This window comes from Saccopteryx leptura, chromosome X, assembly GCF_036850995.1.
Source record: "Saccopteryx leptura isolate mSacLep1 chromosome X, mSacLep1_pri_phased_curated, whole genome shotgun sequence".
In the NCBI taxonomy this organism is placed as follows: Eukaryota; Metazoa; Chordata; class Mammalia; order Chiroptera; family Emballonuridae; genus Saccopteryx; species Saccopteryx leptura.
Window position 1 is genome coordinate 111,948,433 of NC_089516.1, and position 25,655 is coordinate 111,974,087.

Below are 25,655 nucleotides of genomic sequence, written 5' to 3' on the forward strand. Positions count from 1 at the left end.
TCAATCACCCTCATTTGGCTTCCTGACCTCTTGTGTGCGGGGAGGAATCAAGCTCTGCCCATTAGTTTAGGCCTAGTGCCTTGGTGGGGCTTCTGCTTTTCTTCCATCTTAGGCACTTTAACCATAGGCAACTGAACCATTATCCATAGCGATGGAGAGGACCCTGCCCTTTGGCCTCTATACTCTCATCTGTTCCTGTTGGAATCAAAGCCACACACTGAGAGGCTGCGTTCAGGATCAGAGGGGCACCCTGTGGCCACAAAACAAAGTAAATCTGCTTAGGCCTCCTGAGGCTCCAACCTATGACCATGGGCTCATTAGCCCTTTGCTCTGATCCACCAAGGAAACTGACTACATATATCTAGCAGCCAGACTTGGGCCTCTGGAAAGGAGTAAAAGAAAAGGTTTTAGGCAGAACAGGAGACTTTCCCAAAAGGTAAGACATATAGCCTCATTCTGGCTCACCTCCTCAGCTTCCTTCTGGGATGTCTTGGGGACATAGTGGCACCGGTTAGCGTAGAGTGGTTTCAGATCCTGGAAAGGGAAACACCAAACCAAAGGGGTTTTGGCTTTGGAAAATGAAGCAGCAAATGCTGATTGGTAATAAAGGATGTGAACACACACACGCACACACACACACCAGAGAAGACAGCTGCTCATCTAAGAAGCCTGATAATGTGAGGACCAGATAAAAATGTCCTAATAATTACTTTCTACTGGACCAACTGATTGAGAAATGAGTTTATGGAAATTTCCTCCCTGGTTTTCTTTTATATCTAGTCTTTGTCTTCTTGCAAAGAGTCCCCAGGGAACAAGTTTTAAAACTACAGGTTATTGTAACATCACAATCCCAAAGGGGTTGGGAGCAGCTGTCATAATGAGGTCTCATTCTCACCTGAGAACAGGATCAAGACTAGCTGACAAGTACTCACTACTGTCATGGCCACAGTTTTTCCAAATTGAAGAGCTCAGGGAGCAAACCACAGGGAGATTGGCAGCTACTGAGATTTTAACTCAAATGAAATATGAAACATTTTCACTCAATTATACAAATTAGATAAAGAAAGTGAACTCCAAAAATACTGCTAAAGCCCAGAAAACTAATACAGGTCTCTAGAAGAGCTGACTTACCCCACTGGTTTGGCCAGCTTCCTGGTAAGGGAGCCCTCAGGCACAGGGTGCAGGGGCTGGGGTTGGCACAGAATAGACAGCACAGTCCAATGCTGCCTGGAATCTTGCAGGCAGGGAATGTTGTTCAGTTTCGGGGTGACATTACACATCCCCTGAGTGGTAGGGGCCTTACGCCAATACAGATTGGGAAAGGACAATCAGTTTATACAAGCTGACCTTAGGGTTTTGACCAAAGCACCCTGGCAGAGGGAGTTAACCAATTGTTCCCTGATCTGCCCTCACTTCTCTCACCATTTCCAATGATCCTGGTGGTTGCTTTTTCTCACAGATGTGATTCAGCGTCTCTTGTTCCTGACACCCAAGTGCTTCCTGCCTCCTAGCTTGCAGTCCCATCGAGGACCTAGGGTTTTCCATCAGCTCTTTCTATACGAACCTCCTGGCTGCTCAATGTCCTTAAAGTACATTGTCCTGTTTGCCTTAGCCTGGAGTCAGGATGGAAAGGAAAGAGGGTTCTCATGTTCACACCCAGGGTTTATTTCCCATGTTTGGGTAATGGCAGAAGTCACATCATTATTATCCTGCAGAAGGGAAGGTTTGATGTGCTGGTCTCAGCTCTCCTGACCACCTGGTTCTGCACAAAGCATTTAGCTACCTACTTCCCTAAATGAAAATAGATATGTGTGATGGTTGCCCATTCTGTTATTCTGCATTGAGACCCCAGAGGGGGAACAAGAGCATGTAACTGAGAGGTAAGAAAAGGTCACTCAGCCAGAGCTCAGCAACCTTCCTAACTTGAAGGGCCACAGACTCTGGAATGAAGAGATGGAAACAGAATTGCTTTATGATGAGTGTCTACTCTGCACCAAGCCCTTTTAGGCATGTTGACACCCAGGACTTTGGTATTGTCCTCATACTTACCCTGAGAGGTAGGATACTCTTACATACATTTGGAGGAGGAGAGGCGGTGGCACAAAAAGGTAAAGTGACTTTCCCATCTAGTTAATGGCTATATTAGGGGAGGGGAAAAGAAAGAAGTAGGAGATAAGAGAGAAGGAACAAGAAATATTTAAAGGGGTATGTAGGAAAGTAGGTCTTGAGAAGTTCTTATGCTCCCAAGCCAAAAGACAGGACAAGATGATATTAAAGGGCTTTGAAAAAAGGAAAAGCTGGTTCTCACCCACCAAAGCAGTGCTAGGGTCAAAATGTGTCTTTAATTTAAACTGGTCAACAAATATTACCATAGATTAATAAAGCCTCCTTCCTCAATAGTCTCCAGATGTCTTGGGACAGGTACAGTGGAAGCACAAAGGTTTTCTTAAAGATGTATCCAGCCTTACCCCAAACCCCTGAGTCAAGTGAGCTATTACTTTAGGACACTAACTGCAGGAGGTACACACGGCCTGGCGTCAGAGGAAGGTGGGTGTCATTAGAGGGAACTTCTAGTAAATGTAACTTAGATTTTCTCCCATTGCCTTTGCCTGAGGCCAGTAATCAAAAACGTTAAAGAGTTTCAGTGGAAAACAAATCAAACATACAATCAGGTACCACTTCATACCCACTAACCTACCCAGATGGCTAAAATTAAAAAGTCAGATAATAACAAAAGTTGACAAGGATTTGGAGAAACTAGAACACTCATACACTTCCAGTGGAAATGTAAAAAAATGGCACAGCCACTTTGGAAACCTGTCTGGTAGTTCCTCAAAAGGTTAAATGTTGTTATCACATGACTCAACAATTCCATTCCTAGCTGTATAGACAAGGAAAATGAAAACATATGTCCATAGAGAAAATAGTACATGGATATTTATAGCAGCATTAGTCATAATAGCCAAATAGTAGAAACAACCTAAATGTCCATCAGCTGGACAAAACAAAATGCAGTACATCCACATATCCACACAATGGAATATTATTAGCCCATAAAAAGAAATGAAACACTGATACATGTTATAACATGGGTGAACCTTGAAAATATTATACTAAGTGAAAATTCAGGTCACAAAATACCACATATTATGTGATTATATTACTATGAGATACTAATTAAGATAGGGAAATTTATAGAGAAAGGAGATTAGTGGTTGCATAGGACTGGGGAGAATAAGGGATCGGGAGGTGATAACTAAAGAGTATGTATGGGGTTTCTTTTGAGGCTGATAAAAATCTTCTAAAATTTACGTGGTGATAGTTTGCACATAACTGTGAAAATATAAAAGCCACTGAATTCTACATTTTAAATGAGTGAATTATATGGGGTGCAAACCACATCTCAATAAAGACATTTAAAAAAGTAAAAGTGAGAGGAGGAAGGAAATGGAGGAAGCCATTTTAGCTCATGATGCCATCAAAATCTACTTCAGGCTTCTTGGCCACTAGGCCTATGTTGCCATGGAGACTGCCTCAGAGTGAATACTGCTTGTCAAATGGGGATAATAATGACTGTGCTGCATACCTCACAAGATTGCTGTGGGTCTCAAATGAGATAATAGATTTGAAGGCACAATGAAAAGCTAAATGCAGTACACAAAAACATGTCATTATTGTTATCAAGATGGCTCGTGCTGAGGACAAAATAGTATGCATACTATGACTGCAACCATACTTCAAAAATAGAGATGTGTTCTGAGGGTAATATGCCAAAATGATAACAACTGATATATTAGGGCGGTAGGATTGTGGATGTTGTAAGCTCCTGACGTATCATCTGCCTCTTTAAAATTTTTTATTTATTGATTGATTTTAGAGAAAGAAGGAGGAGAGGAAGAGAAAAACTGCTTTATTGCTCCACCCGTCTATGCAGCCCTTGGTTGACTTCTGGTCGTGCCCTCACCGGGGACTGAACCCACAACTCCGGAGCATCAAGACAGCACTCCAGCCAACTGAGCTACTTGGCAAGGGCTCATTTGTCTTTTTTAAGAAGAAAAAGATGAAGAACAAGATGACTTGTTCTCAGCTAAAATCAGAAGGAATGGGTCTGATAAAATGGCCTACATTTATATTCCTGGCCCTGAAAGAAAGTTGGGCAGAGGGTCTCTCTCTACCACCTTTTTCTTTTACCCCTCCCCAGAAATTATCTCCTGAGATGTAATTTCTGAGGCTGCTTGGGTGGCAGCACTCACCACACGAGTTCCTCTAATCTTGGCAAAGGAAGGACTTATATCTGGGGGGGGGGGAGTGCAAGAACAAGTTTAAATTGAAATAATAATGTTGCAAATCATGGTTTGCCAGATCCAACCGTACTTATGGCACTCCCTCAGGATGACCTGTAGTATTAGGCAATGACTGAAATGGAATTAAATATCATTGATCCATAGAAGAGTCTGATAATATAATTTTGCTCCAATTCGATTATTTTACAAAAACAAAAAAAGATAATATAATTTTGCTCCAATTCGATTATTTTACAAAAACAAAAAAATTTCCAACTAGTTCATGAGATGTTTGCATTTTTGATGTTGGTTCAGGTGTAATCAAATGAGTATCTGAGTTTGTTGTGGGGGCTCAGGACTTTCCTGTGGCTTGATTTTTGTTTGTGGGACAGATCAGAACTACAATGATGACTTCCCAGGAATTTAGGCACTTTTGCCTTTGTGGGTCCTTTCCTCCATTAAAAAATATTGAAAATTATATTTTATTTATTTTAATTATATCTTATGACTACATTAACATATATATTTATAGTATATGTAAAAACATTCTTTTGCATCGTTTTCTTCTGATTTGAAAAGAAATGATAATATTTTTATGAGACCCTGGAAGCACTGTGCCTATTGTGCTTAATGGAGAAGTTGGCCCTAGGTCAGATGTCTGTAATACTATGAAATAGAAAGTGCTGGAAAAGGGGTGAAGGCTCTTGGAGAGAGCCATGTGGAAATGCCCTGAATCCCAGGCTTCCCCAGAGAATGAGCACAGGAGTGGGTTTCAGGAATAAGCTGTCCTTTCTTGAAGCAGATTCTTCATAGTAGGAAGCATTTGGCACCTTAACAGCAGGACTGGGCTCTGAGTGAAGGCTTCCATTTCTAAGGATTTCCCTAGACCTCAATCACATCTCTATTTTCCAACCACTGCTGTAAGGATAGCAAAGTTCAAGCATCTGATTAAAGGTGACTATGTCCTCATGGTCTGCTCTTGTTGCTGTGGAAGGAAAAAGAAGCCATCTATTGAAAACTTCAAGTCTCTTAGGAAGTAATGTGATTTGCCGCTCCTCTCTCCCTACCTCCTCACTACCAAAATAAGTTTCAGGCCATTCCCTTGGTCCCAGTGCCCTTGTCTTTGCCTTTCCAAAGCTCACCCACATGTCAAAAGCATAGCCCCAACCCCACCACCATTGGGAGGCCTTCCCTGACCTCTGAAGTCCAAGATAAACCACCCTGGCACTTAGAGTCTGTACCCTCAGCTAGAACCAGTTCTCTAGATGCTTATGTGTACGTGGGTGTCCTCATCTTGACTGTCACCTCCTTGAGGCAGAGATCCTGTCTTCTCCTTCTGTTCCCCTCATGACACTCAGCATACATCCAACACAGACTCACTGAAGCCTTTTTGTAGGGTACACTTACTTTAACCCCGGACTAAAAATACTCACAATGTGTCTGGCAGCAAAGACCCCGTCGACTATGGCACAACAAAAAGCTGCAATCACACCAAAGCTGATGAAGACGATAGAAGCCACCAGCTGCAGAGGGAACAAAACAAAAATGTATTAGCTTTCCAGTCTTGCTGCTTCTGGAGACTAGGTGATCCCCAGGAGATTGCCAGCCAAAGCAAACCTCTAGCTTGCCACCCCATGAGGATGTTCTTTGCAGTCATGTAGGATGAGTGGGAGCCGAGGAAGGGAGAGGCAGAGAAGAGGCCATTGAAGTACTGTTTACATTTTCAGGGAAAACTAAGAATTTTACTCTGTGAGTCTATAAGCACCAAATGAAGAGGAGGCTTGCTGGTATCCAGCATGCTATCCATGGAGGAATTTGACTATGTGACTCTTCTATTCTCAGACTCAGAAAAACGTTAGACCTTTCACATCATGTAGTCTAACCCTCTATTTTATTTATTGTGAAATTGGACGCTCAGAGAGGAGAAGTGGTGTGTGTGCCCAGGATCACCTTCTGATCCACGGAAGAGTCTCGTGCCCACCAACTTCTCGTCCAGTGTTTTTCCCAACCTCTCATAGCGGCACTGATGAATACAGGAATAATTCAGAGGCCCTGCATAACCCTACATGGACTTCTGTATCATTGGAGAAAGAGAACATTCTACTTAAGACTTAAATGTCAAAGATTTTTTTTACAAGGGTTGAACTCTGAAACTGATTGACTCTGTGTGGTACTTATGAAAAATTTCAAGTAAGAAAAATTTTTTCTTGAACCAGAATGCCCTATTCTCTGACCATGTTAGAGAACAGAAGTGTTCCTAATAATTAGTCTTCCATTACAAGAGTGATGCTACTCAACATGGGGGTAGGTGTTTCAAGGTGTTCTCAGGGGCACGAATAGGTGCTGCCTGAGCCCACCATCTGCCCATGTTGACCCTCAAACTAGACACACTCAGTGCTTTTCTTCCTTGAGGTGTTTGAGGGAAAAGATGGGGAACTAGCACGGCATAAGCAGCTCTCCAGGGAGAAAGGGGAATCAAAGTCAATACCACCTTGTTTCTCCCACCTCAACAGTTAGGAGGAAGCACTTATTTCCCTTAGGAGTTGTTCAGAAACCTCTCTCCATAAATCTCACTTCACAGCACTATAAAAGATTGGTAAATAATGGATGAACAATGTCATGAAATTGGCATTATTAGCTATGCTATGATCAGCTGTACAACTAAAACTCCCTTATTATTTTGAATAATTTAAGTCCAAAGTGCAAACACAACTGACAGGGTGGAGTCCAGGTGAAATGGAAGAAGAGAACTATTAGAACTCCCCTGAGGGTGATTTCCCACATTGCTGGAGGAGAACATATGGTTAGAGTTCTCTGTCCCTGGGGATATTACATTATCTGATTAAACTTGCTGTTAAAGAGACCCCATTATCAAAGTCAAGATGCCACAGAGATTTATACTGGGAAAGTCTAATCAGTCCACCATCTGACCACTCATTGGTCATCTTGATTTACAAGCCCTATAAAACTGCAATATGCTTGCAATTCGGTCTGTATCTTCTTCTGCCCTCTAGGAAGCTTTCTCAGCAGACTGAACCAGGAAAATTCAGCAGCTTGCCCTTGTAAGCCCCTATTAAGACATAGAACTTTCTAAGTTTTACCTCTTGTTATTTATGCTCATCCCCCCTTTAAGACTTACAACATGCTTAGCTTTCAACAATGGGTAATGGAAATATATATTTTAGGGCTACATAATTTTATTTTGTCTTCTATATGCCCCAAATATATTTGTTTTCTTAATCAAAGTACCCTATATTATAGTCTCCTAAAAAGTGGAGACACCCTGTGAAAACTTACATGAAACACCCTGTTTAAAGATTATGCATCAGAGAGGAAAATATGAGAGTCACCAATAATCCAGGGCTGAGGCAACGAAAATCACAGAAGCAAAAGCCTTGTAGGCAAAAACAATAGTCTAATGAAATAGGCTTGGGCATTCCTTTGGGAGTGAGGAGGAAAGTTAAGGGCAAGATCTAAAATAATCTATCCCTGTGACTTAAGGGACTAGCTAGTCCACTAAGGGAGCATCAGACAAGATGAGAACAAGTCCCACACAACAGGGTCACTGAAAAATAAGTTCCCTGGAGGCTTAAGCTAAAAGGCAAAGTAGCAGTTTCTTCTGTGGCCCAGTTTGGGCAACCATAAGAAATGTGTAACTTTCAGATGAAGAACTTAATTCTATAGCAATGAAAACTTACCATCTGCCGTTTGTTCTCAACAAGATTGGATCCGATGATTCCAAGGAATGATCCGAAGCCGAGCTGCAAAGCAACATGGCACACATAGCATGTAGGGAGATGGTCAGCCTGACCACACAGTCATTCAGTTCCCGGATATGATTCAGAATAACGAAAAGTAACTGGGGTACAGATGCTAAAGCCACATGCAGTGTTTACTTACACAAATAAAGTATGTGCAATAAAAGTATTTCTCCCACTATTTGCCAAATTTTCCTTGTAGATATGAATCATACCTAAAAAGAAATGCATGTGCCCAAAATCTAAATGTCAAAGTCAACCAGAGCTTTTCAGAGCCTGCTTATTTCTCATTCAATATCCATTACCTAGCATGTGACTGATGAATCAGTAAGACACATATAATGGTAAAAAGCACACATTATATTCTGCTCTTTATCTTTTTATTAAAAAAGTGACTTCCAGTCTGATGCATGGATTATAATAAATAAATAAACAAACAAATAAATAAAATAAAAGATTTGAAATAGCAATTTTTGATGCATTTGGAATACTAATAAAACCCAGGAAGTATTTTAGAAATCAGCAAGCACCTTAACCTAAACTTAAAAAAAAATAACTATTTTTTTGAAAGCCTGTATTTGTGGTTGACCCACTGCAATTTATGTTAGCACTTATTCGCCTCTTCTTCCATCTCTGCTTCATTTATGGACAGAAAGCATTCATTAAAGGGTGAACAGAAATGGCAGCGTAAAACCCTGAAAAGCAATTTCCCTGTCTAAGTGACTGGGATGATGGCTCATTGCAGCAGATCCCACTTTCCTCTCGGTTCTGCCATTAGTGGACCAAGTCTGCCAGTCTCAGCTCAAAACAATCACTAACCGATGGCTATTGATGGGAATGAAAATGAAAGAAGTAAAAAGTGGTGAGAATGGACCAATAAATCCTAACACAAGTTCAGCAATGTAATTACATTATCTCTTTAGCCTCACTAATGGTCTGGGTTTCCATCTGCAGCCTTACCTTGGCTCACAGGGGCATCTATTTCAGTCCGAGGCCCCAAACTTTGTACCTAGGCTTGGAAATAAAATGGACCTATGATCTGAGCAGGAGTTTGGTGGGGAATTGTAGGGGGACTACATGGTTGAACAGAAACCCAAGAATAAGAGAGAACAAAAGAGAATGAAGGGAAGGAACGGATGCAAATTTACAGACTCATTCTGCTGGGCTATTTAGACAGCAGATCCTTTTGGGAAGTAGAAGCTGAAGTGCATAAAGGTATAGAGATCCCACGCCACCCAAGACTCTACCAAGAACAACCTTACTCAACAAGTTAAACTATACCTGTCTTCTCCTATCTGGTCTTACTTTAAAAGTAATTAAAATGTGTTATCACAAAGTATACTGATTAAAACCTGGTTATAACAAAAAGATAAAAACAAAACAAACAAATAAAGAAAACCCTGGTTATCAGACTAGCTTGACTTCTAACCCCAGCTTATGTTTCACTTATTCATGTACGATGTTGAACAAGCTGATTGACCTCTCTAAATCTCATTTTCCCTATCTAGAAAACAGAGACTATGATAGGGGCCATGTTATAGGGCATTTATAAGGATTAACCAGGACAATACATTCAATGAACTTTGCACAGTGCCAGGCACACAGTAAGTACTCAGTAGATATTAATTATTTTTAATGGCTATTGTTACTCTTTTAAAAGAGATTTAACTTTTGAGCAGTTCTAGGTTTATTTGCTCTGTCTCATAATAGACTGTCATGTTCTATCTCATCTTCCCCTCCAATATGTTCTGTAGCTTTTTTTTGTAGGAAGAACTCCATTGAGTAGTTTGTGTTTATGGCACTCTGAGCCACTTGTGGAGATTAAGAAAAATTTGGAGGTAGCTTCTTACATGGAAAATATATCCTTTTACTAAAGAGTTCAGTTTCTACAGATATTCACTGAATGTCTCCTGAATGCCAACAGCAGTATGCCTTAAGATGAGAAGCAAAGACACTACGTACTTCTGCACTCTCAAGTGGTTCTCTAATGGTAGTGATCGGAGCAGGTAGGCTGAAGCCTCATGGAATTGACTGGCAAGACAAGGCACTCCGGGGCTGGAAATACCAGACCAGCCAGTTACTTCATTCAGTTACCTCCCCTTTGCTTTCATTCCATTCTGTTCTACTCCAACTCATTTAATTGTATAATATTCACTGAGTACTTTTGCCAGATAAATAAGAACACATGACCCCTGCACTCCAGGAACTCACAATCTAGTGAAGGAGAGACAGGCTGTGGGTTAAGGACTTACAGGAATAAACAGAGTGTTTTGAAGCAGAGAACAATTCATTTGTTATGATATCGCTGGATTTGTTCCTTATAAACTGTGACCTTCGGCTAGTCCCTTAACCACTCTATGCTTCAGTTTCCTCATTAATAAAGCAAGTATCACAGTAAAGTGAGTAGTAATCTATTTGCTGGTGGAGGGTCTTGCCTCCAATTTGTATAAAACACAACATCTGTGAGGTGCAATAAAGCAAAGTTCCATAAAACAAGGTATGCCTGTAAGGGGTGTGGCTTACATAAAGGAGGCTGCTGAATATGTTGCAGATCTAAGACACCACAGAGAAGACATTTGTAACATGAGCTCAAAGGATATGTAGAATTCACCAGGCAGAGAACTCGTATCTATTGAGTCCTGGCTGGAAGAATTCACTCACCTGGATGACAAGTGGATGAACTCACTGGTTTCACTAAAACTACCTTAACTTTGAAAAGTATTGTAATTTAGAGAAGCACTTTCCCTCCATTTTGGTCACAGTAATGTTATAGAGCAGGGGTAGTCAACCTTTTTATACCTATTGCCCACTTTTGTATCTCTGTTAGTAGTAAAATTTTCTAACCGCCCACTGGTTCCACAGTAATGGTGATTTATAAAGTAGGGAAGTAACTTTACTTTATTAAATTTATAAAGCAGAGTTACAGCAAGTTAAAACATATAATAATAATTACTTACCAAGTACTTTATGTCGAATTTTTGCTAAATTTGGCAGAATAAATCTTTATAAAACAACTTACTATAGTTAAAGCTATCTTTTTATTTATACTTTGGTTGCTCTGCTACCACCCACCATGAAAGCTGGAATGCTCACTAGTGGGCGGTAGGGACCTGGTTGACTACCATTGTTATAGAGTTTGGTGGAGCTCATATCATTTCCATTTGACAGAAAAAACAATGGAGGCCAAGAAAATTATATGGTATGGACATACGCCTTCTTGCAGCAAGTTACTGGCAGGATCAGGACTAGCCTGCAGGTCCCTGACTAAGAGCCAAGGTACTTGGAACCATGCTTTGCTGCATTTGTGGCCAGTGTTTGTAAGAATAGTGACCTTCATAACTGCCCCCAAGGAAGATGTTCTCTGTAGGTATGAAGTAAGAAGTCCTATTTGAGGAAGAGCTGAGGGGTTGAAAATGAAAAAGAAAACAATCAACAGCATTTCCTGAAAATGTGAAGCTACTTCTAATCAACAGTTGCTTCTCCTGAGGCCTCAGAAAGGTAATCTCTGTGGTCACCTCTTGAGAACTGCATGGATTCATGGAACATTCAGAGATTTGGACTTCCATCTTGATTCCCTATTACTTAAACAAATAACTAGTTTACTTTATTTTGGCTGCCCTCCACATGTAGAAGAAAAAACAAAAATCATTAGAAACCAAAGTCAGAGTCAAGGGCTCTTTTTGAGGGGTTGGGCCCTATATTCTATGCTTATTTCCATCCACTGCCCCAGACAGCCAGTGCTGTAGATCAGAAAGATTCGTTATTCAACACATATCAATTGGACACCTACTTTGTGGCAGAAACTGTGTTGGATCTGTGATTTGGAGGCCAGGAGGTGGCATGGGGTATTATACCAGAACCAATAAGACTCAGCGTCAGGAGCTATAATTAGATAAACTGGTCCACAATCCTTTCCATAATACTGAAACCCACAAAACTGTTAAAACCAGAAGAGTTTTTTGTAACTAACTTGGTGACAAAACCAGACCTTAAACTGATGAAAGTTCTTTTTTTTAAATCATTTTTATCCACTTAGTGTATAAATTCAGTTTATTTTAGAAATATGAGGGTGCTCAGTTATGGGATATTTCTTAAAACCCCATTGGGGATGTTAGATAACATATGCTTATATGCATGGTATTATTTTTGAAAATAAAAAAAGTCTAAATCCTCAAACACATCTGGCCCAAACCAAGGGTTCAGATAAGGGATTGTGGATCTGTATAAACAAAGCTAAATGAGAATATAGCCCAACATCCCACAAAGCAGGATGTGAGAATTTTCTAGGACTCATGAGTAGGAGGAATCTATGGCGGGGAGTTAAAAGACAGTAGACACCACACTGTAGCTCAGAAATGTCCCTCCTGTGTCTTCAGGTTGGGACAGGACAGACCATTTAGATAAACAGAAAAAGAAAGCAGGGTGGATGGTTCAGGCCAGGGGAACAATGAGAGTGACAGCGTCAAGGCAGAAAAGCGCAAGTCATGTTCAGGGGACTGTGAATTAACAATTTTGGCAGAAGAGAAGCAAGGGAAGACCAGGCTGAGGGCATCTTCAGAGGGAGGGCTTTAGATGACAAAAGAGGCAACAAGAATCCAATGAGGGTTAGAACCTTCTGGTATTATATATCTTATCTAGCAAATCAAGATTCAAACCTCATCTTTGAAATGTACTTACTAAAGTAGGAACTTTATCTTAGAATGATCTTATATTTTAGAAATATCTTCAACAAGAGGTGGACAAAATTTCTGCCTAATTCATAAAAAACCACCAAATCCCACTAGCCAGAGCTTCTTAGATTTCCTGAACATTCATGTTAGTCAAAACTTGGTTGGATTTGGCCCTGGCCGGTTGGCTCAGTGGTAGAGTGTCAGCCTGGCGTGCAGAGGTCCCGGGTTCAATTCCCGGCCAAGGCACACAGGAGAGGCACCCATCTGCTTCTCCACCCCTCCTCCTCTCCTTCCTCTCTGTCTCTCTCTTCCCCTCCCGCAGCAAGGCTCCATTGGAGCAAGGATGGCCCGGGTCACGACAGAGTGACCCCCGGAGGGGCAGAGCGTCGCCCCCTGGTGGGCGTGCCGGGTGGATCCCGGTCGGGCACATGCAGGAATCTGTCTGACTGTCTATCCCCGTTTCCAGCTTCAGAAAAATACAAAAAAAAACAACAAAACAAAAACCAACTTGGTTGGATTTAGCAAGAGTATTTACCTGTGAAGCTCATGTCACACTGGCCTAAAGAGGATTTCTAGGCTATTGATTGTTTTGAATAATCCCTGTTGTCCTTGTCTCCTGATATAATTTTCAAGTAACTCTAGTATAATTGATATAATTATTACCAGATAGAAAATAACTCGGTAACTCTAATATAATTGTCAATTAACAAATCCCACATCCCCTGGGAAATGGGGCAAAAACTCTTGGTTTCTTTGCCAGGTTGGTGTGGGCCCTATCAGTACAACTGCAGAGAGGGTTCAAGAATGAAAAGCTTTCCACACTGATCAAGTGGCCAACTCCAACTCCATCTTGTGGGTTGCTTGGGAAACATTTAGAGGCCTCCTTCTTCTAGATCTAAAGTCAGAGAATTATAATGAAGGAATGGGATCTCTTCTCTGCCTTTTTCAGATTCGTACAACTGAGGCTCTTGTTTTTTAAGGCCTCCAGAGTAGAAAGCTCCCTGGAACTCTTTTGGAATGGAGTATGTCTTGAATATTTATGGACAATAAAAACCCTAAATTGGTTTGTTTGTCTTTATGAGTTTTACTTTTTTTAAAAAAAATGCAATTCAGCTTGTAGAGATGAGCATATTTTTAAAGATGCATGTGTACATGTGTATCTTAGGGTGATGATATCACTAGCTCAGGTAGAGTAGCCAACAATCTATTATAATGATCCTTACTGTACAAGGACACCTTTTTTGGCAAAATAAATATGCCCCAGAAAAGTTTCATATAACTTAGGGTTATTCAAATGCAATTATATTTTAAAATACCTGAGATCTCAATATTAAAATGAATTGTATGGTAAGCTTTCTTTTCATCTAATAACTGCTTCCTACTTTGTCTGTTTTGAATTTAACTTCTCATATATTGTTAACACATTTAACCAGAGTGAAAACAGCAGGATTCCAAATAAGTTGACATTTCTTCATAGTTCTATACAATGGTATTTTATACTTAAAGTGACCAATTTGACAGTGTGGCATCTTAAAATGCCAAATTATGCTCATTCCGGTTTTATTGATAAGCATACTTTATTTATTGTGTTTTAGTTTTCTAGGAGGTTGCTGATCCACCTGAATTACACTCCCCTGGGGTGTTTATTAAAATGCAGTTTTAGCATGTCAGACTTTTGCAATCAAAGGTTAGCTCAGGAAAGGAAAATTCAGGTTCTTGAGTCTCACCCAGACCTACTAAATCAAGATCTTTAGGGGGTAAGGAGTGGAGCTCTTTGTTTTCCACATGTTCACCAGGTCATTCTTATGCATGCCAAGGTGGGTAAACTATTGGCTTGGAGTTTATATAGTACCTCCCTAATAACCAAACTATTCAATTAGTGGAAGTGTCTCATTCCTCAACAAATCTTTATTCTCAGGCATTTACTCTTTCAGAGATATGAGTCGTAATTATATCTGTTACAACATAATCTGACCTATAAACTCAAATGGAATTTTTTCTGCTTTTCAATCTGTAATCTTCCCTCTCACTCTCTATAATTAAAACTCATTTTAAAAATTTACAGGAACTATAAGAACAAAAATTTAAAGGTCAAACTAGGGGGCACACTGTCTGTTAAGGATGGCTCTCTTATTAACATTTCCAGATTAGCTTTTAGTGAAAAGCACGTGCACAGACACAGTGCCCCCACTGCTTCACCTTGCAGCTCTAGCTGAACATCAGATACTCAAATAACAACAATCATGCACCCTCCTTCCTTTGTTAATGTGTTCCCACCTAGCCACCTGCAGTCAGGTATTTTACAGAGAAGTTTCATAGCCACTATTTGTGAATAGGAGTTTCTACTCTTAAATGACATGGAAAATGCCTTGCCCCTCCCCCATGGAGAGTCTGTATCTTGGATTGAGCATTATTAGCTCATCAGTTAGAAATATTTCATTAAATGCAGCTACCTGAAGCACACAAAGTCACACAGACCCTATATATTGCTTTTCCAAGCCACCAAAATGCAATCTTACCCCCCTTTCCTCTCCCCACTCCTCTTGCTTGTGTGTAAAAATAAAATGCAATTCTGCTGACGACTGGTTTTCATCCCTCACCACAGGAAGTGGACTGGGTGAGTTCTCACATCACATGTTTAACAGAGGACAGCGCACTGTGTCTGTGGGACATCTGCCCTTGAATAGGGGGAGCTCTGGTGGCCCAGGAGCTGCAAAGGGTCATCCGTGGGCAGCCTTCAACTCATGGGAGTTCAGTCCACCTGAGGTCCCAGCTTTGCTAGGGCTCCTGGGGAGGCTGACTGTGGAATTGGCTACGGAGGCAACAGACCTCAGGCTAGCTCACTGCTGGCTTGTCAATGGCATCCATCTTTAACCCTTTTCCCTCTCTTTGCTTTTCTCTGCAATCCCCACTCTCAAAAGAAAAAAAAGAGAAGAAATAAAGGAAACACAATAACAACAGATATGTTTGACCTCTGCTATCCTAAAATAATTTTTTAAAAATTGAGCCATCCTAAATTTCTTTTTCTGCTGGCTAGCAATTACAATTGGGAAATCATTTGATATTAAAAACATGATCCAATGTCTACAGTTAGGTTTTGGGGTTTAACAGCAGTATGTGTGGAAGCATATGAGGTTTTTGTTTAGGTTTTCTTTTCTTTCCCCCCAGCTTTACTAAAGTATACAACCGATAAAGAAAAGTATGTATATATATATAAAGTGTACAACGTGATGATTTGATATGAAGTTAGGTTTTGCATGTAGGGTGCAGCAGTTTTCAAAATGGATTGCAGGTACTCTGACGATGGGTAAAACGATCCACTGAAGTATGGAAGGAAAGCATTTGAACTCTTATTTCCTGGTTATTGTTTATCTAAAAATATAAGAAAGGAATTAAGTGCTACAAATATTTAATAAACAGACTGTCACTGGTGCCCCATCTCAGTGTGAATGTCAGACAAGGTGAGCTATCCTTCGGGAGGTAGGCAAGTTCCAAACAGCAAGGGGTTGATGGTGAGGCATTTTACATGTGCCCAGATTGTCTTAACTAGTTTTAACTAAATTATTCCCAACAAAATGGACAAGCGGTTTGAAAAGACTCTTGCTGAGAAACTACAAATTGAAGATGACCATAATAATGTAAGCATAAGCCAGAAACAAGAAAATGATAAAGCTGACACCTCTAACTCTAAGGGTGAGCTTTTGGTCAGCTACATGGTGAGATCGACATTAAAAAACAATGATGTGAATGCATATTTGATAATAACTCAGCTAAAATATTCATAATTATCTAGTGGGCTACTTGAAATAAGGATTTATAGCCACTCTTTAATGACAGACTTCATGTGATGTGTATATCATTCATTAGTTAGTATTAATATGAAGATATTAAAATTATTGTTGACTTCACCTTGCCCGTGGTGGTGCAGTGGATAAAGTGTTAACCTGGGATGCTGAAGTCATCGGTTCGAAATCCTTGGCTTGCCCAGTCAAGGCACATACAACAAGCAATCAATGAACAACTAAAGTGAAGCAACTATGAATTGATACTTCTCACTCCCCCCCCCATTCCTCTCTTTAAAACCAATGAATAATATCTTTTAAAAATATTGTTGATTTCACTTTTATCTAATTTTTAAATTTTCATTTTGTATGTTTTATAAACATGTACATAATTTATAGATTAATAAATACACATATTTAAGGAATGAATATTCCACATATTTTTCCTGATAGGAATACAAGATTACTTTGGAGATAAATGCCTTTGGTCACAGAGTGTCAAGAGGCCAGGGTCCTCAGATTTTAGGTAAGATTAGGAAACTTCTATTATATATTATAAAGCAGATGCCCAAAGAGGAAAGCACCTTAGCCTAAGGTTAACACTGTTACTTAGTAACATCTCCTGTACCAGAAAACTTAGATCCTAAAGAGTGAGATGACTTGCTCAGGATTACACTGTTAGTTAGGGATGGAGAGTCTTAGTCCAGTACTCTTCTTCATGGGCTCAAAGTTGTTTCTGTATATAAATATAGAGATATGTAAAGAAGGAAAACTGAGCAAATGCTAGAAACTCAACCTGAATTGAAAACCATCAGAGTAGAACACAAATGTCTGCAATCACCAAGCTACTGCGACCCATCTATGCCTTTTATACTTACAATAACTCCTGGGTAGTAACCTCCGACAGTCACATTCTGGGTCCTGGTGGTTGCAGCAAGGCCCACCGTGAGAATTAACACAGATACAATAAGCAAAGTCACTGTGACGTAGATGGAGTTTCGTTTCCTCCGATTGAAGGCTCCTGGAAATACACAGAAACTGAAATTGCTCATTTAGACTGAGGAAGGATTGAACTCAAATTAAAAAATCATTAGGAAGGTTTTCCTTTCCTATCCTAACTGGTAGCTGGGGTTAATTTGGGGGAGTGGCATTATGGGGAAGAAGTGGAGCTTTAATGTTTTTGGTGGTTTCACGTGCCACATTGACAATAATATATATATATTCCCAGTTTGAAAATAAACAACAGAAGAAACCTTATCAGTTACATAAAGACAAAACAACACATTTTTGTGCTTTTGACATTCTATAAAATATGTGTCACATGCATTTAGTAGAGTGTTCTTTAGGCTAAATTATAAGGCATATAGTGAATGGGAAGTGTACATGTGAAGGTATTAAATGAAAGTATTTTAAAGGCAATGTGCAACTAAGAAAGGTTATTTTTTTTTTCATACACTGGAGATATAAAATTTCATTTTCAGTGTAAATATCAGAAACAAGCTAGGAACTGGGATTTTTTTTTTCATTTATTTCTGACATTTGCCACCTCATGTATAAAATTTAAAATGGTGTGTTGGCAAGATTTTTCATATAACAAATGCGTGTAATAAAGTAAGTGTTTGGAGGCCATTAGTCTGCAAAGATATGTATTGGGGGAGGTAGGTGGGGAGGATTATAATTTACACACATATAAGCTTATGTGAGTGAGGTTGACATAAATATCAATAAAGAGAAGCCCATTCTTCTACTCAGTGCTTATCAGACATGATAGCACAAACCAATTTTTTTTTTGAAAACAGGCTTATTAAATCAGATAGAAAAATGATATCTAGACCTGCCTTTCAGTTTAATTTTTCTTTAAGGAATCAAGCACTGCTCCACAGTCTGCATGCATTTCTCTGGCCGGGAGACAGACTCTCAACAGGAATACCGGGGCGGATTATCCAATGAAAGTCTAGTTCTCTAGTGAGGAGGATGAAGCAGTGGGGAACCTTCTGATGGGGCTGACCACCTAGTGGCTTGTTTGTCATTTATGGGCCTAGAAAGGTCACTTGGATCTGTTCATAGGACCTGTCATGGGGGGAGGCGTCACTGCAGCTTCAGAAAACAGCTGCTGATTGAAGCTGCCCAGACTGCACCACTAAGAGGGAGGGGAGAGAGGAGTGAAGAAAGGAAGAAGAAAGGGTGGAGGGAAGGGGAAAAGCAGTAGGACTCAAGAGGCCTTGTGGTGGTGAGGGAGGGGCGGTCGGTGAGCCTGCAACCCCCAGCAGACATTTCCTCCTATAGGGAAGAAAACCGTCAAGAGTGCCTCTCCGGGTTAGCCCCACTATCCATCTTGTTTTCCCCAATGCAGTCCCTGCAAGGCTACAAGAGAGGTGGGAGGGGCTGGTGGTTTCCCCTGACGTCAACCTCGAAAGTGAGGGATGTGACTCATCAGGGTTATTTCTAATAGATATTAGTTGAAGACTATTGTAGTTTACATTGAAATGTAGAAGTGGCATGAGCGTTTATAAGCACCCACATACTAAAGCGCCCTATTATACCCAGAAAGGAGAGTGAAGAGAGTTGGGAACTGAAGCCTAAATCCAGCCTCCACAGAAAAACAGAAAGGACCACTAGAGACACCTGTGACATTCGGCACTTTTTGTGAGAGGGCTATTTGGGACGCAAATGGCAAGCTGACAGGTGGTAAACAAGATGAAGAAGTTGGGAGAAGCTAGACTGCAAGTGGTGGGGATGGGAGAGCAGGACTTATTTCATCTGTTTACCTTGAACATTAGTTATATTTCCTCTTGATTTTGAGGAACGCTAAATGAGTTTCTAAACCAGGGTCCCTATGTCTATTTGATGATAGATACTTCTCAGTGAATCTTTGCATTGGTTCCACAGAGGGGCTTTAAAACCTAAACTTACCAACATCACCTCCCATTCTTGTCAGACTTTGTCCATTGTCACTCATACTATTTCTGCCCCAAATTGGCAAAAGAGAGTGGAAAAACATTTGGATACACCAAGGGTTTCTTTGTGACACATGAAAGTCTCTCAACACCTCACATGTAACCTTAGTGACTTAATTGGAAGAGTGTACGTGTGCACGGTCTTTCTGATATATATATTTTTTGTATCACTAGTCTGCTCCTTCCTATTTACAGCTCTTGGGTCTCCTTTGCAAATATCACTCTAACTCTTAAAAGCACAAAAGCCGTCAGAAAAGTGACTCAGCAAACCACATGGTGTCAGTTGAAAATCTATTTCTTTTTCCTGCTTTAGAACCTGGACTGAAGATCCAGTCAGCTGAGAAACCCCGACAAAGATCCTAAAGCTCCACCAGGGCTTTGCCTCTACATAGGATTTGCTTTGGGTAAAATTCTTAATCCAACTCTCCCACCATTAGTTTGAATATCTATTGTCTGTCCCCTCCTCCCCATGTCACCCCTTATTTTACACTATAAGGACCACACTTGTAAAAAATGAAATAGTTGTAATTGGGGAGTGGATAATTTTAAGGAATACTGAGGCTGAATCCTTTTGAAAAGTGAAGAATCATCCCTCCATTTATCTTTCATGTCAATTTGACCTAAAAGTTACATCTACATAGAGCACAACACACTTGTTCTCTGAAGTTGTTGCCTGGGCTGCCAACAGGCAACTAACTCACTGTGCCTGCTTAAGATGTTTTCCTAGTGGTTATTTTATTTTGGAAAGACATAGAGCCCTGTTCTTGTAAGGGAACAATTTGAGACCTGCCTTAGATGTTCCTGTAAACACAGAAACAGCTGCTTCGATTTTGTTTAGTAAATGAACATATCAAAAAACCTCAGGCACCAGGACGTACTTAAATAAAGCAGCAGGTACTTGAAAACATTGCCTATCACAATGTTCTATACCTAGTGAGCAGCAATAATTGTTGAATAAACAAGAGGACACATCTAAGAACTGCTTTCTTTCTAATAAAAAAGGCCACAGTGGGTGGGAATTGTGTGACTAAATGTGGGTTACATTCACAGAACTGATTTTTTTTAAATAGGGTACACTGAGGGATCCCAGAACCAAAAGCCTTCTCATCAGTTATCGCCACAACCCCAATATCTCTCACTCACTAGCCTGTCTACTTGGTGCCCAGACTACTTCTGTTTTGGAAACAACCACCCCTGTCACCAACAGCACTGGGCGAGTCTGAATCCCCTCACTGGTATTGCCTGCCCCCTTCCACCACCCACCCTCTGCTGCCTCCCTGCAGAGCTACTGCGGCCCTCCCTCTCTGCAGCGCCCCACCTCCAACCCAGATTCCTGAGGACCAGGATGGTCAGCGCTAAAAGTGCCCAATTATTTGCTGTCTCTATCCTTCCAAATAGAGCCAGCTCTCCCTGTCCGGGGTTTCCCCTCCTGGTCAGAGCCGCCCCCACCCTGCACTGCAGTCTTTGAATCTTGGTCCCTCCCTTCCTCTGAAACCTGCTCAAAACTCACCTCCTCCTCCAAGTTTGTTTGTTGTTGTTGTTTTTTGACCAAGCTCACTTTACTGGAATCACTCATTATTTCATGACCTCATTATGTTCCTAGATATCTTACTCAATAAGTGTATTAATTATAATGACTACAATTATCATTGTAATTGTGAATCTGGTCCATAACCCATATGATGTCCACGTTTCAGGATAAAATATCTGATGGGAAACAAGGTGTGAGTTGCCAGCAGGTAGTATGATTGTCTCTGCTCATTTGTGTTTTACCTTGTACATGGTCTTGATTACCCTCTTGATTAGAAGGTGTGTAATCCGAGTGCAGGGAGAATAAGGACCCAGCATCTTGTCTTGTTCACTATGTTGTTGATGACTGATTCTTGAGGCTGATCTTTGAACTGATTAGGATTCCCTTACCTTAGTCAGCTTTGCCACACAGGGAGGGTCCTAGGAGGTCCCAGCCTTGAGCATCTGTGGAAACAGGTGGCTCCCCACAGAAGAGCCTCAAGGCTCTACCAAGTTCCCAAATATTTCCTTGGAGACACTGAAATCCACACCCCCCCCCTCTGGACAATCTTTGACCAGAGACACCCAAGGCCACTGGTGAATTGCGATTGTGTTATCTGGGAGGGAAGGAGTGCCCTGCTGTAGTAGAGATGCCTTAGCGCTTGGGGTCAGTGTTGCTAAAAAGGAGAAGGGGTGCTGGGAGGGGCGAAGGGGCGCTGGAGTCAAATTACCATTTTTCTATTGCCAAACACCTGCTGCGCTCCAAGCTTTGGACTAAGCGTTAATGCTCAGACAGCCAGTAAGCGTATAGCGCAGGCACCTTGGTTCAGTGTGTCTGTGTTTTAAATTTTATTGTTTTTGCTGCGGTTGTGTCTAGCCTGAAGGGGGAATCCCCTCAGAAATGTTGCTCTTGGGGGCTGAAACACTAACCCACCCACTCCCCTTCCACTCCCCCAAGCAAAGGAAGGTGGTGTTGCCAGCGCTGAGTTGAGTGGGAGTAGCTCCTAAGCAGCCTGGACGCGGATTCAGGCCTGGGCCGCACAGAACCAGCACCAGGGAACTCCAGGGAGACTCCCTTGTCCAAAGTGTGGAAACCCAGGGTTATCACTCCCCTCAGGAATTTGCTCACGCCTTGGGTCTGCGGACTTTCCAAAGAGGGATGCATAGAACTGACTTCCGCATCCATAAGAGATCCATGATTCTTTCCCGCAGTGTCTGGACGAAGCCACGCAGCTTCTTGTTGCGCAGACCTTTCAGGAAACGCAAGATTGGCTGAGGGCCCCTGGGAGCCCAAGAAAGCATCTCTTCATTTTGTCCCCCCAATCCACAGAGCAGTGTGCCAAGCAGCAACGATTTAAGACCTGGGCTACTAACCTGCCAACTCCCTCGCAGGCGGATGGAGCCTCGCGGGGCCTGCTTTGCAGGTGGTTGTGGTGGTTGCAGGCAGGGTGCTGCGCAACTCGCGCACTCTTCTCCCCACCCCCCACCCAGCCCTCCAGCGCAGCTGCCCAGCGTCCGCGAGCCAGGACAGCGTTGGCGCCACAGCTGGCCAAGGCGAGGAGTGCATTGCGTGAGCGTGTGAGTGCGTGTTAGGGAGAGCTGGGTGGGGGGTGAGGCTGGTACTGCTGGGGTCTGATTCGGACCCGACTCCTTGACCTCATTTGTACCACGTTGCAAATACCTACGCCCTTTAAAAAAAGAACAAATTCTTATATTGAATATGCAAAACCTATAAAAATACTAATCTTTCCACTATCCAGGAGACTATACTTTCTGGGGCCTCTTCGGTGAACGAATTCTGTGTGCAGACCGAGTTTCTGATGGCAATAGGGAGCTCACGGAGGGGCTGCAACCCTCGTCCCGCCCCTCCCCTCTAGATGTTCCCGCAAATTCTTCGGAGAAGACCTGAGCGGACTGGACGGTAGGAATTCAGGACGGAGGGATTTGCAGAATTCAAAGTATGTTGGAAAGAGAGAGAATACGATCTGGTTACAGTGTATCCGAGGCGAATTTTAAGATTAGGTGGGTTCATGGTTTGACAATCTCCTCCCGCTCTCCTGGGCTCCAAATTAATTTCTCCGCCCAGTGACATCATAGCGCTTGGGAAGGTGCCTAACAACTGAGGAGGACTGGGTTTGTGTTTTGTTTTTAAGTACCAGAAAGCATCTTCGAGGGGCAGCCAAGTTGGTGCTCGCAGGTAGCTGTCGCCCAGTTTTTATGAGAAGTGTTGAACCAAATCAGGCTAGTGGGTCCCCCCTCCCCCTCTATTCCACCCAGAGAGGAAAAGCTCGACTTCAGAAAGATGAGCGGGCTCATGCTCGCTTTTTCTTTCTCGCGCTCTCACTCGTCCCCCACCCCCCACACTCACGCACATTATATTTCGTGTATTTGGAGCAGAATAAGAACCAAATTTAAGGACCGTTAATCCTGCCACTGCAGACGGCAGGGCTGCGCTGTCTTGAGTGATTCTTCAGGGTAAGAATTCTCCTCCCGCCAGCCCCTCTCCTTTCTTCTCCCACCCTCCCAACCCCCAGGCTTGCGCAACCCCCCCATTAGCGAGGTGCAAGTTAGCCCCCACACACTACAGCTCGGAATTTCAGGGCAGCTTCGACAGAGCTGGGAGGGGGCGAGGACCCTGCTTCTAATTATCGTTAGTTTTGAGCTCTTAGAAGTGACGCGGACTTTGCAAAGAGGGAGCGTCGAATGGAAAGCGAAGGCGCAGGTTGCAGGGAAGTGTTTTCATAGCAAGACAGCTGGGTTTTACCAGCGTCTGCAAGTCTGTCGACACACTCACACAAACACGCTCACACCTGCACTCCGGGCAGGGAGATTCCGACGCAAGCTGGGCGCTCCAACCCCAGAACGTCGCCCCCGCCCCCGCTGGGCCGCTCCCCTGGAGCTCTGGTCCAAGACCTAGACGCTGGGGCGCTTGACCTGCTTCTTATTCAGCTTCCCGTCCCCGGCTCTCCAGGCGGCCAGGGTGCTCGCAGTCCAGAGGGCAGCGTACTCACCTCTCGCTGCCGCCACCCCTAAGAAGGGCAGCTAGACTTACCCATAGAATCTGGCAGGGACATGTCGCTGGACCGCTGCTGAGTCAGGGACTGATGCATGGTGAAAGCTGCCCTGTTGCCCTGGCCAACGAAGCTGCTCCCAGCGCCCGGCTCAGGGCGCCCCGCAGAGCATCTTACTCCGCGGCAGCCGCTCTCCTCCTCTCCTAGAGCTGAGAGAAACTGCCTCTGTGTGAGCGCTGCAGCCCAAGTGCCGCCTCCTCCTCCCTTCCCCTCTCCTCCCTCCCTCCTCTTCTGCCTCCCTCTGCTACGGGAGGCGGCAGCAGCGGCTTGCGCTTGCGCAAGACCCCCTCCCTCCCCCTCGGCCTCCCCATCCTAGTTATACACCTCCCAGCCTCCGAAGCCAGACAGGGAGCCCTTTCAGCCCCTTGGGGCCAAGGCTGCGCAGATAGAGAGGGGGAGGCTATAGCCTGGGGCAACCAGCCTTTTGTGTGGTTTGGAGAGAGGGTCTTGGGTAAGCATCATGTTCTAGGATTTATAATTGGGGAGTGGGCAGAATGAGAGATTCAGAACTGAGGAGCACACATACAACACCAACACACACACACATTTGTGCAGGTTTGGTGTTAGTGCTTCCAGAATGACATAATGGAGTTGGAGATGATCCAGAGAAGGGCCACTCTATAATCAAGGGGCTGGGGGAGGGAGGAGGGGACTGCCATATGAAGATAGATTAAACAAACGCCGACTCTTTAGTCTAGAAAGATGAAGGCTGGGAAGGGATGTGACTAGAGTGTATAAAATTATGCAGAGATGGAGAGAGGGAACACAGACTTATTCACCAGATCTGAGAATTCTAGAACCAACAGCACCCTAAGAGCTAGAAGGAATTTCAGCTAAAATAAATCTGACTGTGCATCAGCACCCCAGTCTCTGCTTTTGTTGAAGGAGCTTTTATGTCAACTATGTCATTGTCTCATCTTAGCAGCCATGCAAGGCAGAAAGAGGAGATATCAAAAACCCCGTCGTACAGATGGAGAACCTGAGTCTCAGAGGGATGAAAATTTCCTGTAGTCAGTCAACTACTAAGTGTCAGAAGTGGGATTTGAACCTAGATCTATTGGATTCCCAGGTCAGTGCTTTCTCAGCAATTGGAAGCTGAAAAGAAATATTACTCTATATGCCCTATTGAAAACAAAAGGAATTCATTAGCCTCAAGAGGCACAACAGGATAAAACACAAGTAGCTTTGGAAAGAGTGAAAAAGTCGTGGCTGAGACCCACTTGTGGATTGCTAAGGGAAGCAGGATGAGGTAGGAATGTCCTTCAACTTGGAGGACAGCCAAGTCCTTCCCCAACCCATCCTTCCTGACCCCATTAAGATACTGGGCTGGAAGCACTCTGTTGTTGGCCAGAAGGGCGGTTCTGATGTCCTCAAAACAGGGTGAGGCCCCTTTGGGGTGCCCCAAGACATCTGCCTGATGGCCAAGGGAGGTGGAAGGCGAGGAAGGGGACAACAGTGTGTGTCAGGTCCTTCTGGAAACTCAGCCCTGTGCATCCCAGGGAACTGACCTGTTTGAAGTCATTTTATTCTGTACCAGTGAGAGCTCCCAGAGTCCACTTGCCAGGCCTCCTTCCAACCACCTTCCCCTGATGATTCCTGCAGCCCTTTCTCCATGACCACCTCCC

At 42.7% G+C, this 25,655-nt stretch overlaps 1 protein-coding gene across 3 annotated transcripts in view; it reads right to left on the bottom strand.

Moving 5' to 3' along the window:
- Positions 1-24,228, bottom strand: part of TMEM255A (transmembrane protein 255A) — a 50,878-nt gene extending 26,650 nt beyond the window's left edge. For 2 of the 3 annotated variants that reach the window (XM_066357048.1, XM_066357047.1), the window contains exons 1-5: positions 24,012-24,228; positions 17,372-17,514; positions 7,982-8,044; positions 5,717-5,806; positions 466-534 (exon numbers count right to left, since the gene is read on the bottom strand). In XM_066357048.1, the coding sequence (XP_066213145.1) occupies positions 466-534; positions 5,717-5,806; positions 7,982-8,044; positions 17,372-17,514; positions 24,012-24,069 (423 nt within the window). In that variant the 5' untranslated portion in view covers positions 24,070-24,228. The remainder of the gene's footprint in view (positions 1-465; positions 535-5,716; positions 5,807-7,981; positions 8,045-17,371; positions 17,515-24,011) is intronic. The other variant, XM_066357049.1, reaches the window with a different exon arrangement.
- Positions 24,229-25,655: the final 1,427 nt, after the last annotated feature.